This window comes from Drosophila biarmipes, chromosome 2R (assembly GCF_025231255.1).
Source record: "Drosophila biarmipes strain raj3 chromosome 2R, RU_DBia_V1.1, whole genome shotgun sequence".
Lineage (NCBI taxonomy): Eukaryota > Metazoa > Arthropoda > Insecta > Diptera > Drosophilidae > Drosophila > Drosophila biarmipes.
In genome coordinates, this window is record NC_066615.1 from 7,680,727 (window position 1) to 7,695,221 (window position 14,495).

Genomic DNA, 14,495 nt, shown 5'->3' on the forward strand with positions numbered 1-14,495 from the left:
GTTATTACGATATATTGGGTTGTGCTGGGCCCCCGGAGCAAAATGAAACGCACGATTTTCATGTATTAAGAATTTTTCTTTTTGTTTTGTTTTGATTTTATTTGTATGTCAGTTTTCTTTCTGGTTTTTGTTGTCGTTTACTTTATAATTCCATTTGTTTTGTTATTCTTTTTACCCTTGTCAGATTTCAGAGTGGTTCAGCAATGCAAACGGTTTTGAAACTCTCGCACGATAAGCTCGATTTACCGGCTGCAAATCGGGGCATTTTCTGATCTGATCTGATTTATAGTGACCGTTTTTAAAATGCCTTTCCTGCCTGTTGATCTGAGAACTTCGGTGTTTCTCTGTGTTTTTGCTATGAAGTCAATGCTGAATTAAGTACCGTTTAGTCCTTATAAATTAATTAATTAAGTTATATTAAAAATAAAGCTTTAAATGTTCTTGTTTTTTTTTTTCCTTGTTTCATAGATCTCAATGCATCAAATAATTTGAAAAATGATCATTATGAAAGCCATTCAAACTCGCCACCTACTGCACCCTCACCTGGCGTCAACAACACAACCGAATCGATGTAGTTCCTTGTATTTAAGTTCAATAACAAATAGATATATGTCTATGCGCACTCTAACGGAAAACATTTAAGAAATCAGAAGGTATTATTCCAACAAAGGACGCGCCTCTGCCCTGTGATAAGCGTGCTAATAAGCCATAAAAATGTAGTTTAATTTAGTTATATTATTCAACATTAACTTTGGCAATAATTGGCTAACTAAGGAATCGAAAACTCCGATAAACTGTTACAAGTTCCCGTTTAACACTTTTTTGTTCGGTATAAGCTTTGTCTTAGATGAAACCCCATTTAATGTTTATTGTAATTGTTAATTAATTTTTAATCCATTATATGATATTCCAAAAAGCAATTAGGTTGAAAAATACGAAAGGAATTTCCTTCTATTTGTTCTCTAGAAAAGGGAAAATAAGTTTACGTCGTTGATAAAAATCTAAGGAAAATCCTAACAAAATTCTTAAGTTCTTGGCCTTTATATTGTTGGCATGAAATGAGTTTCGTTTCCGTTTTCTCGTCAGATACTCAAACGCATCCTGGCTCAAACGCCGGCTCATACTGTAAAGTTTAGGTTCTTATTCGAGTTAGCTATATAATTATTAGATTTCCTTATCAACTCAGTTTGCGGTTTTATATTTGGGGAGTTGACACTGAACAATTTTCTTAATCGATCAAGACTCGATCTTTTTTGGTCTTCTCTGGTACACATCTAATGGTATAACTAGGTATAACTAGAATTACAGCTAAATTACTTGTGTCTTCTTTATCGCAGCCCCCATATTATAGGGATTCGTGAACTGCGTTCTGTGTTCTGCTACAGAACCCTCTTGGCTAAATTTGTTTTTATTTTTTATCTCGACTACAATCTTCAGCATTGGTTTTGGCTTTTGGGGCAACTAACTAAAGTTAAATACATTTAGACCTTTAAATTTTTTCCATATCAAGTGTAATGTAGATCGTGTATAATGTAGATACTATTTACGACAGTAGTACAATATAATATTGCATTAAAAGTGTTTTTCTTTTGACATACCTACTCATTAATATTGGTTTTATTAATAGTTTAATGTCTGTAGCGTTTTCATGTATGTTTATTATTATTATTAATATAGTTTTTCGAGTGTGTGGTGTATGCTCTGGCAGTTCTTTTCCAATAGTACAAATATTTTGCAAATATTCACTTAGTTGTCCATAAATTGTTTATGCATTATTTTCAGTTGTAAAGTAAATCGTTTCCCATATACACATCTAGTAAATTGTATGTTTTTGAATTACAATTAGCAAATTTTACAATAGATACGATTTATTTATTACACTCATGAGTTAAAGTAATCTTGTAGTTATTTTTTCGGATGATCCGTACTTATGTCATCGACCATAATGCTAGTTAAGTTCCTAGAGCGAAGGTATTTACAATGGGAATTCGAATACCCGTTTCGGTTTGGTTTAGTAACCATTAAAAGGAGCGAAGAGCGTCTAGGCCTAATGATATCTATGTAGATCTCAATCTATTTCTGAGCTTAGTATGGAAAAAGTGTAGGTGTTTGGGTAACAAGTTGTTAGGGGTTCTGGAAAAGTTCTGTCGGATTATCTATTAAAGCTTCTCCGATCAGCTGTGCACAGCTAAGCCAGTTACGATCGATTCGCGCATTTTTGATCTGAAATTCTTCCATTTCTATGTACAGACAATTTTCTTTGGCAGTGCCATTTTGGGTTTTATTTTACTTATGTTGTCCGGGATCATAAGAGATATTAATTGAACATCTTGGGGGCTATCTGGCGCCCAGTCCTCCCATCTCTATCTCTCTCTCTTCGGGGTTCTCTAAAGCGAGAAGTACTTGGCATGGGTCTGAGTTTCCGTTTCACTTTCGAGTGGGCGCCCTTGATCCTCCGTCTCCTGGTTCTTCCGATCCTCCTGCTGCTGTATAGCTGCTGCTGCTCCTGGTTATTTTTATTGTTTTTTATTTCATTTATTTTTTCGTTAGTAAGGCAATTTGGATTGCATGCACAACACAGATACACACAAATGCAAAACACAGTGAGTGAGAGAGAGGGAGAAACACAAATACGAGACAGATAGAGAGTGGGAGATTGGGGAGGCGAGAGATAGATGCGATATGATGCGGTTAATGATCCAAATCGCCCGATCGCCGGATGCAGTCAGTTGTCGGATGATCAATGATGATCGTGGAGTCATGAGGAACATGATATGTACACCATACCGATCGCCTGATGGGGCAGCACGCTCCCGTGTTATATGATACTCTCTCTGTTCCGTTCCAGCTCCTCCGTCTCGTTCTCGGGATCCACGCTGGACGTGGACGACACTCCGCAGATTTGCATCTCGATCTCGGCCAGTCTGTTCTCCAGGTCCCACTGCTGCTGCGAGAGCTTTGTATTCAGCGCCTGGTTTTCCGATTCCACCGTGTGCAGTCGTTCCCTCAGCCTCTTGATCTCATCCTCGAGAACCTCGTGGGAGCCCAAAAGGGGCGTGGTTCCACCACCAGCCCCGCCCACACCCGCTCCATAGCACTCCAGCTGCGAACTGGAGTCGCAAATGTGACCTATATTTGGGGGTTACATGTTTTTAATGTGGACTCCTGTCGTAAGATTTTATTTGTCTACGTGCTTACCCGTGTGGCTGGGTTGAGATTGGGGTCTTATCGAGTGGTGCGAAGTCGTTCGACTTCGTGGTCGCTCCTCGGATCCATGCGCACTGGGGCTGACCGACCTGGGGGAGTCGCTGGCCCGGGCCAAGCGATCGGCATAGCTGCGGGGACTTCAAGGATTTCACATTAGACTTGGTAAGTTTGGTAAGATGAAGCAGGGAAATGCGGTCAAAAAAATAGCTACGGTTTACTTATTTTTGAAAGTATTATAATTTTCCTTAGAAAGACTAAGGACCACTATTTTTTTCAAAAGGTGACCATGAAAATAAATGAATTTCTTCCAAAATGACAATATATTTAAAAATTGGTGGTGCCGCAGAAATAACTAAGGTTTTCCATTCATTGTTAGCCATCCATTTAATATTGTTGCATACTTTTGGACACCTAAAATTATACTTTTCATATACAATTTATCTAATCCGTGTATATAATTCCAATGACATTTTAATAAAGCTGGGTACAGTCTTAGAGCGTCCCACAGTTCACTAGGTTAAATCACTTCTAAATGTAGTTTAAAGTGTTTAAAAGTACGCAGTGAACAAACGTTATTGCATACTTTTAGACACTGCCAACTGCCCCACTTAACGGAAGTGCTATTATTTTGACCGCTTTTATTGACGTTAAGCTCACCTGTAACCGTGCGTCTGGGAGGTGGTTTGCGTTGACTCCTGGCGGTGTGGCAGGTGTGGCTGGGTCGCCTGATGAAGCTGCTGCTGCTGCTGGAGCACCTGGTGGTGGTGCATCAGAGAGGATGCGTTGGCCGTCGCCGGTGGCAGCCACATCTCCTCCAGAGAGGTGCGGCCACAGCTCTCCACCAAGCCGGGCGTCGATTGACAGCGGCCCATGGCAACTACATTAAAGTATTTGACTGTGTTTTAAATCAAAATCGTTCGCAAACGTAAACGGACGCAAATGAAATCGATAACGAAAAGGAAGGAAAGACGGAACGGAAGGCGAAAACAATCGAATCGTGTTATTCTGGGGCAATCGTATTGGTATTCGTATTGGTACTGGGTATTGGTATCTTTGAATTTCGAGTGGTATTTGTGTTTGGGCGGGGATTCAGGGGGTTCCTCTGGATATTGTGTGGTTGGGTGGGGATGGGGAATGGGGCGATGGCAAATAAGACAAGTGCCCTACCTTTCTCCAGCGGGGCCTTCTTGTACTTCTCCAGCCGCTTGACGGCTATCGACTCCAGACGAACACGCGCCGCCGGATACTCCTTCAGCACGTCCCACATGTCCTTCTTGCTCAGGACGAAGAGGTCGCTGTAGCCCACCGAGCGAACGCTGGCTGTGCGTCGGTTGCCTGTTTTTGTTTCGCATCGGGAAAGTTGTTGGCAAAGCAAATGTTTGCCAACGCAAAGAGAAAAGTTTAATGGTCTTGCAAAAAAGCATTTCCCGTGCCGAGTCTGTGTGTGTGCGTGTGTGCGAGTGTCTCGCGAGTCAGTGTGTCTGTCGATTCTTCTTGTTGACTTGGGCGCACAAAGACATTAAAATTGCATGCCGCACAATATGGATGTTGGGCGAAAATAGCAAGTAAATATTGAATGGGATCAACCGAAGAGATGTTCTGATTAAAGTCCCTGTATCCAAATTCGGCGCATGCATTCGATGGACAGCCCTTTGCCAGCAAGAAGAATCCCTCGTGGGAGTGGCTTGTGTAAACGGGTCGTATACTTAATTGAAATCACACAACTCGCAATACAATTACGTGTGGAGAAACGTTTAAATTACGTCCAGGCAAAGCAATACAACAACAACATCGACTCAGAGACAAATATAATACGGAGTAGTATATATGGAGAGATAGATAGAGACAGAGAGATTAGAGTAGAGACAAGGACAGAGATAGCGAGAGCGACTAACTAGCGCAAGAAACTACGTTTTGGTGCCAAATTTCCGTGGGCCATTCCCACCCTCGAGCGCGCTCGAATGAAACTTGGCCAGAATAATGCTTTAATCATGCAGAAACACAAAGAACTTTAAGCAATTCGATTTTGCCGTCTCTAATTGCTGGGGAGCTGGGAGGTGTAGAGTGCTGAAGGGGCTGGGGGTCTTAGTGCAAAACTTTCGGGCCCCCTCCTTAACTTTTGGCTGCAAATTGAGTTGCCTCGCCACTCCTGCTGGCAAACTCAATTAGATGGCACCCGGCTGCGATGACGCCTTCGAGTATGCACCGAGCAGATATCGCACGTGCATTTGGCTGGAACACCGTCCTTTTAATTGTGCTCCGCGTTGATTTACCTCCGTGAATCCACTTCACACTTGGCTGGCCAACTATCACGCGAATTTAAGGCTACATAAAGTTCAGTAAATTGCATTTTTCCGATCCGCAACCACAATTATTGCGCCCGTTTTTATGCCCATGTGTAGGCCCACAGTAAAAGTGTCGAGAACAATGAGAGCGAGGGACCCGTGTGAGTGCATGCAGGTGCAATAATTGCATTTGACATTCATTAATTTTTCAGCCCTGTGAAAGCGGTGGGCAATAAAAAGCCGTTGCATACTTTTAGGGCGGTGCGAAAAAAGTTGAACAATTTAAACTTGCAAAAAATGGTCAAACAAAAAAGGAAAGAAAATTGTGTATTCCCGTATGGTATTAATAAATTAAAATGCAAATTTCATCAGAATCGATTCGGGTGCTCGGCTAGTTGTTTACATATGTGCTGGGGGTGTCGGGGGCGGGAGCAATCTTTAAGCTATATGTGGCCGGTGGGATCGGGGACTCCGGTTAACACTTAGTTGCACAATTACAGACAATTACATTCCACACTTAGGCACAGATACGAGGGCTTTCTAGAGTGTGTGAGTGTGTCTATTGACTAGGAGATTCGTTCGGTTTATCATTTTTCTGGGCTTGGGGCTGGGAAGGTTGTTGTAGTAGTTACGTTATCGTTATTGTTCCGCCTGTCGCACTAAAACGGGATATTTACCAAGTTCTTTACCTGCGGTGCCCATATTGAGTATACTAATCTCGCCAAAATAGGAACCAGCCTTCAGGGAGGCCATCACCGTCTTTCCGTTGTCGGCCACCACCTGCAATCGTCCCCGATTCACAATGTACATCTCCTTGCCCACCTCGCCTGGATTCGGGCCATCGGACGGAATTGGTTTGGATTCGATTGGAGCGGAATGCGTATGCGATTTGGAACAAAAACCAGTGAGAATTGCCAAACGATTGGCCTGGGCTTAGGGACTCACCCTTTCTGCAGATATAGTCGCCGGGCGAGAAGAGCACGGGCCTCAGGCGCAGCACTAGTTCGCAGAGGAAGCCGGCCTCGGTGTTTTGGAAAATCTCCACCCGCTTAAGAGTATCTAAATGGACGTTAATTGCTATTTCAGCCTAGAAGAGGAAGGGAGAGATTTCGCCTTTGGTAATGGACAAATCGTGTTCCGGGTCGTGTACTTACCTTTAATTTATCAGGAAGACAGGACACGGCGCGCTCCTCGTCCGAGCATTTTTGCGTAAGCCACAGGTAATCGAACCATTTGATGACCTTCACCTGCAGATGGTTCGGCACACGTCGCATCCGCATGTACGTCTTCACGCCATCCAGCTTGGCTGAGATACGAAAACCCAAAAAAGAAGGAAAAAGCGGGGGAAACCAGAAAGGAAAATGTTTTATTTGTATTTGCTAAGGATTTTCCTGGAAATTGATACGCGACCGGCATACAAAGTGCGTGGAAATTAGGGGGTGGTACAATGGTATGCGAGAGTATGGTCAGCTAATGTTTTCGTTTTTCCACAGAAAAAAAACTCCTCCGCCAGGAGGTCTACTCACAAAAATTGTTTGTGAAGATACATAATTCAGGTACTTTTCATCAAATGGTTTACGCAATTTGAATTTTAAAAGTGACTTTCCTTGAAGCTGAATTTATGTAGAATTATATTTTTGCATTTTCTAGTGATTTTGGTATGAGATAAATTAAAATTTTTTTAAATATGCATTTCGTGTTTTGTTATAACTTATATTTTCTACAAAGATATTTTAACGCATTTTTAGGACACATAGGTTTCCTTCTTTTCTTGCTCGATCACAAACTACCAGGTTTTGTGCCATAGTACAGGGTATTTTTCTTTAATCGTTCAATCAAGAAGGTCTGCATATTTGTAATATAGGGCTTTTAGCTGTCCAGTTGATATAAGCTCTTTGCGGCCCACCTGGCGTATGCTTGATATTGATTGCCCCACCTTAAGAGATGTCTTTAAGCCAAACCATCTTGTGTTTAGCCGGCAATTAAGCATCCCTCGCATTAGAGCAGTGGAGCAGCAAGCTCAAAGGAACTAACCGCCTTTATAGGTGGGTCAGTGGTGCAGTTGCAGCTCAACAATGAGCGATGTTCGGTCGATTGGCCATATCTGTGGGGACGTTGGTCGCTCCATGTGACCGGACTGCCGGCCAGGACATGGGAACTCCACTCCTGTTTGAGCAATATTGATGACAACGACAACTGGCTTTTGTTTTCAGTTACCCGCCCCAGCACGCCAGGGCGAGGCATCCCCAGTCGATAAGAGGAAATTAAATCTCTTGGCTCGTCAGTGGTAACAAATATTGACACAATTTGTCGGCGCTTGCCAAAGGGGAATGAAAATGGCGAGTGGGCGAGTGGGTGGCAGGTGGCAGGTGGAACTAACCCAACTGAACTGAGTGCTGCGTCTTTGTGTTTGCTCGTGCAAACATTTGAAAACCAACTGACAAACAGGCAAACAGATTGAATACAAATAAATACCCTGTTACCGGGCTAAGAGTCCAGGGGGCGTGGCGGCAACGACATCATCTATAATGCAATCAATCGTCAGCTCTCCTGCTGCCCGGTGCCCACAGCTCAGGTTCTCCCTGTTGGTCATTTGTCATCTCTCAATTGTCAAATGTCCTTTGTCGTCCAACTCAAATTTCAGCTGGCTTGTCTCACCAGATGGGAGCTGGGGGATCAGCAGTGCTGGGATAATGGAAATAGCTTGGATTTTTAAGTAAGTGAACATGGCATCTCATATCTGTGAGAAAAGCCGATAGCCTGCCCTGCGAGTGCCTTCCTACCAAGTACCAATTCAAAATGAACAGGTTGTGTGCGAGTTAGTTTTGCTTTAAATACCTAGATGTACATGTAGTACATTTCCCCTCATGCTCCAATAAATACAATTTGCAGGTACTCTTAAATTAACCGGAAATGTTTTTATTTGGAAATGAATTCAGCATTGAACACGTTTAATGATAACACGATTTAATTAAACCAAAACTAATCTGGCATTAAGCCTTGTTTTGTGGACTCCTGCATAGAGGCAACTAAATGCAATAAAAACGATAAACTAATTATTTGCTTGCAATCTTAAATCAGACGGAAACCGGACTGGCAAACTATGCAGTTTAATGTAAGGCCTTATATTCTGGAATTCCGATTAAGTTTCTCGCTTGGTTTGGTTCGTGGCCCACTTCCAGACACTTTTTGTGCAGGATTACTGAATGACAGTGTGTGCCTCTTGGCAGCCATCACATGTATCCCATAGATGTGGAGCCCCACCCTGCCTCTTTCGATGCTGCCCCATTTGGCCATCCGACATTTCAGTGGGGCGAGAGAGCTTTGGCAAATTACAGCGATTTTTATTGCACTTGACACCCGGTCCGTTGAGTTTTTGCCCACAATTGCTGGCACGTCCTTGCGCGCTTTTGCCACAATTGAAAATCAATCTAAATATTAATTGCATATCCTATGGCAGCCGGCAAAAGTAAACAAATACTCGTAGGGCAGCAGCCCGTGTTTTGTGCGGTTGGCTCAGTAATTGCGGTGGCTCTCGATGGACTCCTTTCCTGTCCCTGTCCCAGTCTCAGTCTCAGTCTCGGGATGGTTTCTGGTGTTTTTAGGAATTACTCGAGCTTTAATTCCTTTGCTTGCTCTGCGGCTGAACAGAGCTTATCCTGTTTCCTCCGTCCTGTTTCGTTTGGCTACGTTTCGAACCGCATCCTGAGCTGCCCCTGCCCCCAGCCCCGCTCCCCTCTTCCATTTCGTTGCATTTTGCGAGCAAAATTTAATTTGCCATTTTTTGCCCTGAAGTCTCTTGGCTGCGTTGGCCAAAAAGAGACGGGGGGCGACGGGGCAAAAAGTGCATTTGGCTTCAACGTTCGCTTATTTCTTATTTATTTTTCATTTTATGCTCTGCTTCGCATACAGTTGCCCCCGGCGAACTTTGATCTGCTTCTGTTGCAATTTGCAATGGCGAACGGTGGATATTCCTCCTTCTTAGCCCGTTTTCTGGGTCGTGGCTGGATGGCAGTGTCACCTCAAACTAAGCGCTCCCAATAATTACATTTACTGTTTTGACTCGACTTTTGTACCTCAACGCCCGCCGCCAGCCGAGGACAATTGCCGCCGAAGGATCAACTGCAGACAAAAGTGGGTTGGCAGTCGGTAGGTGGACTTCAGCGGCTGATATGTGGGTGCCTGCAAAAGAAATCTGGTTGCAAAGTTCAGGCCATTGTCTTGCAACGAGCTGCTGCTGCCGCTGCCGCAAGTTGCCGAGCGAACAAAGGGGGGATCACATACAAACAGTAAATATGCGTGACAAAAACTTGCTCTTCCTGTGCCACACAGTCTTTTCATAAAACACCGACCCCAACGAGCATTCACAAAGATGAAAACAAAAATGGAGAAAGGGATAACGCTGAATAGCGGGGTGTCCTAGCCAAGTGAAAATTGCAAACTAACTAGAAACCACTTAAGAGTCAAGCTGATGTGTTATGCCAAAGACGGAAGTTGTGCTCGGGGACCGGCAGACTGGGAGACTGGGGATTGGGCACCGAGGACTGGGTACTGGGGGCGGAACAATGGGAGTTCAGAAGCAAGAAACGGGCAAAAAGGACGCTCTGGAATTTACTGAATGCGCACAGGAATCGAAGGAATTGTCTGCGATTATCACCCGAGCGCAATCCACAGTGAAGAAGAAGTAATGGTCTGCCGTTTCAGCACCTGCCCTTTTATCTGGCTTTCTCCAAGTATGGAGAACAAATATCATGGATTTGGATGAGACAACGGGGTTGGGCTGAATAGTAATGGCTTTGGAATACCAATTTAAATTCACAGATTAAGCTGTTTTCAAGGTGTAGTTCTTGTGTCCGCGGGGTAAACATTCCTTCGGTTTTGGATGTTAAAATGTTTGTCAATTAAAAAGCAATCCCTTGCTCAGCAATATTAAATAATTATCCTTAAATTAGTTATTAGTATGAACTAGTAAATATATTTCAAGCATTTTACAAATTTAATTGATCTGAATACATCTCTGCTTAGGGGATTTCATGGACTGGTCTTTTATAAATTGCAGATTTGATACCTACATTTTCAAACAAATACATATTTGAGTCACTAATTTAAAGACGTTGCATTCAGCAGAAAACATGAGCTGCTCACGTGAGATGAGCGAAGCTTCATCCCTTGGCTTCTATTTGAAAGCAAATATATCGTGTTACATTCCTAGGCTCTATTGGTGATTTCCAACTTCCTTCGATGGGAGTGCCTTTCCCCGGAAATAGTGCAACCAAGAGCCGGAGGTGTACGGCTTACCCTTGGAATAGGGCGGATCCAATTTCGAGCCAAATGTATTCGGCCTCTGATTTTTGCATCATAATTATGCATTCACCTCCGCTGTTGATTCTGCTCCTGCTCCGCAGGGCGGGAGCCCAAACAATGGCCGCCATGTGGCTGGAGGAGCCGAGCTTGCCGGGCTGAGCTGTGCTGGGCAAGGATGATGCTGATGGGCGGATGAAGTGCCGGGGTGCCGGGTGCCGGGTGCCGGGGATGCATTTATTCAGGCGGTAACTAAAAATAAATGCGGCGAGCACCTCGGAGCGCCAGCAGCTTGCAATAACAATGCGCATGCCAGCTGCATCGGGAGCTGAAAGCTGAATGCTGAAATCCTTGGGAAATTCGCCATTCAAGGATAATGGAATGCTTTGCCCTTAAAGAGCAGCTACATGCCGTGCCACAACGGCAAGAGCAGCCACAACAGCAGCAGTAAAAAGCAGAAAAGTGAAAAAACGAGAGGAGCGCGAGCAACAACAACTGGCATGTTCTAAAAATACGACAGTAAGTTGGTGTACATGCAGCTTAATGGGCAAAGCGGCCACCAGCGGCGACTGCGTCTACGATATTGATTGGAATCCGCACATATATATATGCACATACATCCCCGCACACTCACCCGTGCACGGCTACAACTGTGGGGCATAACCAGAAGCAAACATAAACTCACACAAACGCAGGACATTGCTGTGGCAAGCAAAAGCAAACAGCGAAACGAACAACAAACACAAACCAAGCTGAACACACATACCCGTGCAGAAAGGAGACCAGGACACTCGCACACACACACACACACACACACATGCAGCAAGGGCGGGCAACTTAAAGTGGATAATGGACATCCCCCTTTCACCGCCCACTTTCCCCTTTTAAAAGAGGCAAGGGCGCGGGGGGGCGGAGGGATAAGGCAGGGGTACGGCCCGGAGGCCGGATTAATCGAAGAAAACGATACCCTGGAAAGGTAGGAAACAAATCCTTTGACGGATCCCTTCACGTCAGAGAACGTCTCTTTGAGCAGGATACGCCTGTGCATTCCTGTGTCCTACTTCTCAGGGTGTCTTTACCACTGAGAAAATATAATACAGCTGTTAATTACAAATTAAATCAGTAGTTGCACTAATGACCAAGTGAGCTTATGGCTTAAACCTAAATATTACTTATTTGTACAGCTCTATTTTGTTGTAGTATATGGATTTCCAATAGATCATAGTTTGTGCGTGATCATATTGAGTTCCCAATAGTTCATAATTTTTGTACATATAGGAATATTATAATCTAGAACTTATTTAGTTAATTTTATTAGTTTTCAAGTCAGTGTTTATGTGGAATCCTACAAAGAATATATAAAAAGCTGATTCCAAAAATTAGGAAAAATAAAGAAACGTGTCTTGTAAAGCCCAGAAAAAACTCTCTCCCTTGACCTCAAAGTCCTGGTACTAATTCGCTCAGTGCACGAAAGGATACCGCCACGACCGGGCCAATGTCGAATGGCTGACGCGCGTTCTTGGCTTAGTCAGTTTGCTTTCGCCACTTCGCCTCGCTGCTATTTTTAGCACCACCACTGTGGTGCAGCAGCAGCAACAAAACCAGGGCGGGGAACACACTCGCTTTTCATTGTCCATTATGCGTTTACCAAGTCGAAAACGCTTGGCTAGGGCCCTACAAATCTTCTCGTCGGAGCTGAGCTCCTTTGGCCGCCACTCTTGTTTGTTTGCGCTGGCTTAAATTGAGCGCGTAAATTGTTTTAATTGCGAGGCCAAAAGCCAAGTCACGCCAAGCCAGGCCAAACAGACGTTAATTGTAAATGAAGACTGAGTGCGTTTGCCCACACCACCAGCGGGGAGGGAAAAATGCCATAAATATTGAAAAACTAAATAAAGCAAGGAGTATAACTGGAGAACACACAGAACCACTTACACACGCCCGCTCGGAGCGAGATGATTCATATGCAAACTGTCGGCATGCATCAATCAAGGTCCGTTGACAGTTTTGCTGACAGCGGGAAAATTTGCATAAAACTATTTACAATAACAATTACGTAATGGGGCCGGGGGATGGGCAGAGGTACGGGGCTGAGCTTCCATCATTTTAAATGTCAGTTTTTGAAATGGTGTTTGGACTCTTGCCAAAACAGGCAAGAATTCAATACACAGCCCCAATACAGAGAGTTTCCTGAATGCGAGCAGGTTGCCAGCAGCGTGTGTGTGGTTTATACACCGGAAAAAGAGAAAAAAGTTCACGTCCGTTGCGAATTTACCAAGCTAAAGCCTTCGTATGATCTAAATTTATTAGCATATAAAACGTTAGTTCATTTGGCTAAGTCATAAAAATAAATCATCTTGTAATCGTAGGGTAAGGCAGATGGATAACATAGTTATATATATTTAATAAAGTGGAAATACAGGCCTCTTCCGAATTCTTCGAGTGCTTTAAGTTTTATTTTTAGTCGCTTCAAAAGTATTAATCGGTATTAATTTTCTATTTTACGTGGTGTAACAATATTGACTACAAGTATTTTAGGTTGCTTACAAAAAATTCTCGCAAGTAATATCATTACGGTAATTTTGTATCTTAACAAACACTTGGAAAACCTTTCATAGACATAACCTTTCCTGCCTTGCCCTATATAATCGAATTTATATACATAGTTCAATATTACATTATACTACATAGTCGATTGCTCTTTAATTGTTTCCAATTATTTTACTTTTTTTCTAAGTGCAATTGGTCGAGTATGTGAGAGCTTGTCGATTATCGCAAGCATTTGGCGAACGGCAAACTTTTGCGCTTGTCGGCGTTAACAAGCCACAGCCCTGCGTTTAACTAAGCGTGAATGTAACAGTATGTGTGGCCGGGGGTTGTGGGAGGTGGGTGGGGACGGAGATTCTGTCGGCGTGCGGCTGAATGTGTGTGTGCGGGGGGTTGGGCAGTGGCAACATTGTTGCAAAATGATTTTGAAAAAAGAACCATCAATAACTCAAATATAATGACACTTTTCCACTTGTTGTTGTCCCACGTCCACCCCCTACCACCCAGCGCCTCGCACCACCCCAACCCCTAAGTGGGGCTAAATGGATGAATAACTTAAGCCAGCTGCTTCGCCCTCCCCCTCGGTGTGCGATGTTATGTAATGTAATAACGTCAATCAAATTTAAAAAGGCAGACCAACTATTTCAAAATCAATTTCCCCGCCCCCTCCATCCAGCGGCATCAGCGGGAAAGTGGAAAAGTGGAAAAGCGGCGGAAGGAAACAGGAAAGCGACCTCGGCTTAAGCAAATACACAAGCACAAGTTGTTGCTGCATCAGAGGAATCCTGAGTAGGATGTAGGATGTTGGATGTAGAGCGCAGAGCGTAGAACGCAGGTTGCGGAGGATGTAGGCTAATGTGGCAGAAGAAGACCCCGGGCTCGGGACTCGGAACTCAGTCACTTTGCAAACAGCATCCCCCACTAAGCTCTGGGATCTGACTAGCGCAATTTGCAGCGGGGCCACCGTGACACCGAGTGAAAAAGTGCCTGCTTTGGTTAAAGTTAAGTTTAAACTTTTGACTGGCTCGTGGTTTTCGCCGTTCGCCGTTCGCCACTGCCATTCGCCTTTCGCCTTGGGCCCCCTGGAGAAATGTATCATTCGTGTCATTAATCATTCGTCATGTGGGACGGCGACAACATTTCATTTGCTTATCATCC

At 43.8% G+C, this 14,495-nt stretch overlaps 1 protein-coding gene across 7 annotated transcripts in view; it reads right to left on the bottom strand.

Moving 5' to 3' along the window:
- Positions 1-55: 55 nt before the first annotated feature.
- Positions 56-14,495, bottom strand: part of LOC108026609 (cyclic nucleotide-gated cation channel beta-1) — a 64,164-nt gene continuing 49,724 nt past the window's right edge. For 3 of the 7 annotated variants that reach the window (XM_050887631.1, XM_050887634.1, XM_050887633.1), the window contains 7 exons: positions 6,647-6,798; positions 6,438-6,579; positions 6,170-6,319; positions 4,375-4,542; positions 3,865-4,102; positions 3,199-3,344; positions 56-3,129 (listed from right to left, as the gene is read on the bottom strand). In XM_050887631.1, the coding sequence (XP_050743588.1) occupies positions 2,819-3,129; positions 3,199-3,344; positions 3,865-4,102; positions 4,375-4,542; positions 6,170-6,319; positions 6,438-6,579; positions 6,647-6,798 (1,307 nt within the window). In that variant the 3' untranslated portion in view covers positions 56-2,818. The remainder of the gene's footprint in view (positions 3,130-3,198; positions 3,345-3,864; positions 4,103-4,374; positions 4,543-6,169; positions 6,320-6,437; positions 6,580-6,646; positions 6,799-14,495) is intronic. The other 4 variants (XM_017097593.3, XM_017097590.3, XM_050887632.1 and 1 more) reach the window with 3 other exon arrangements.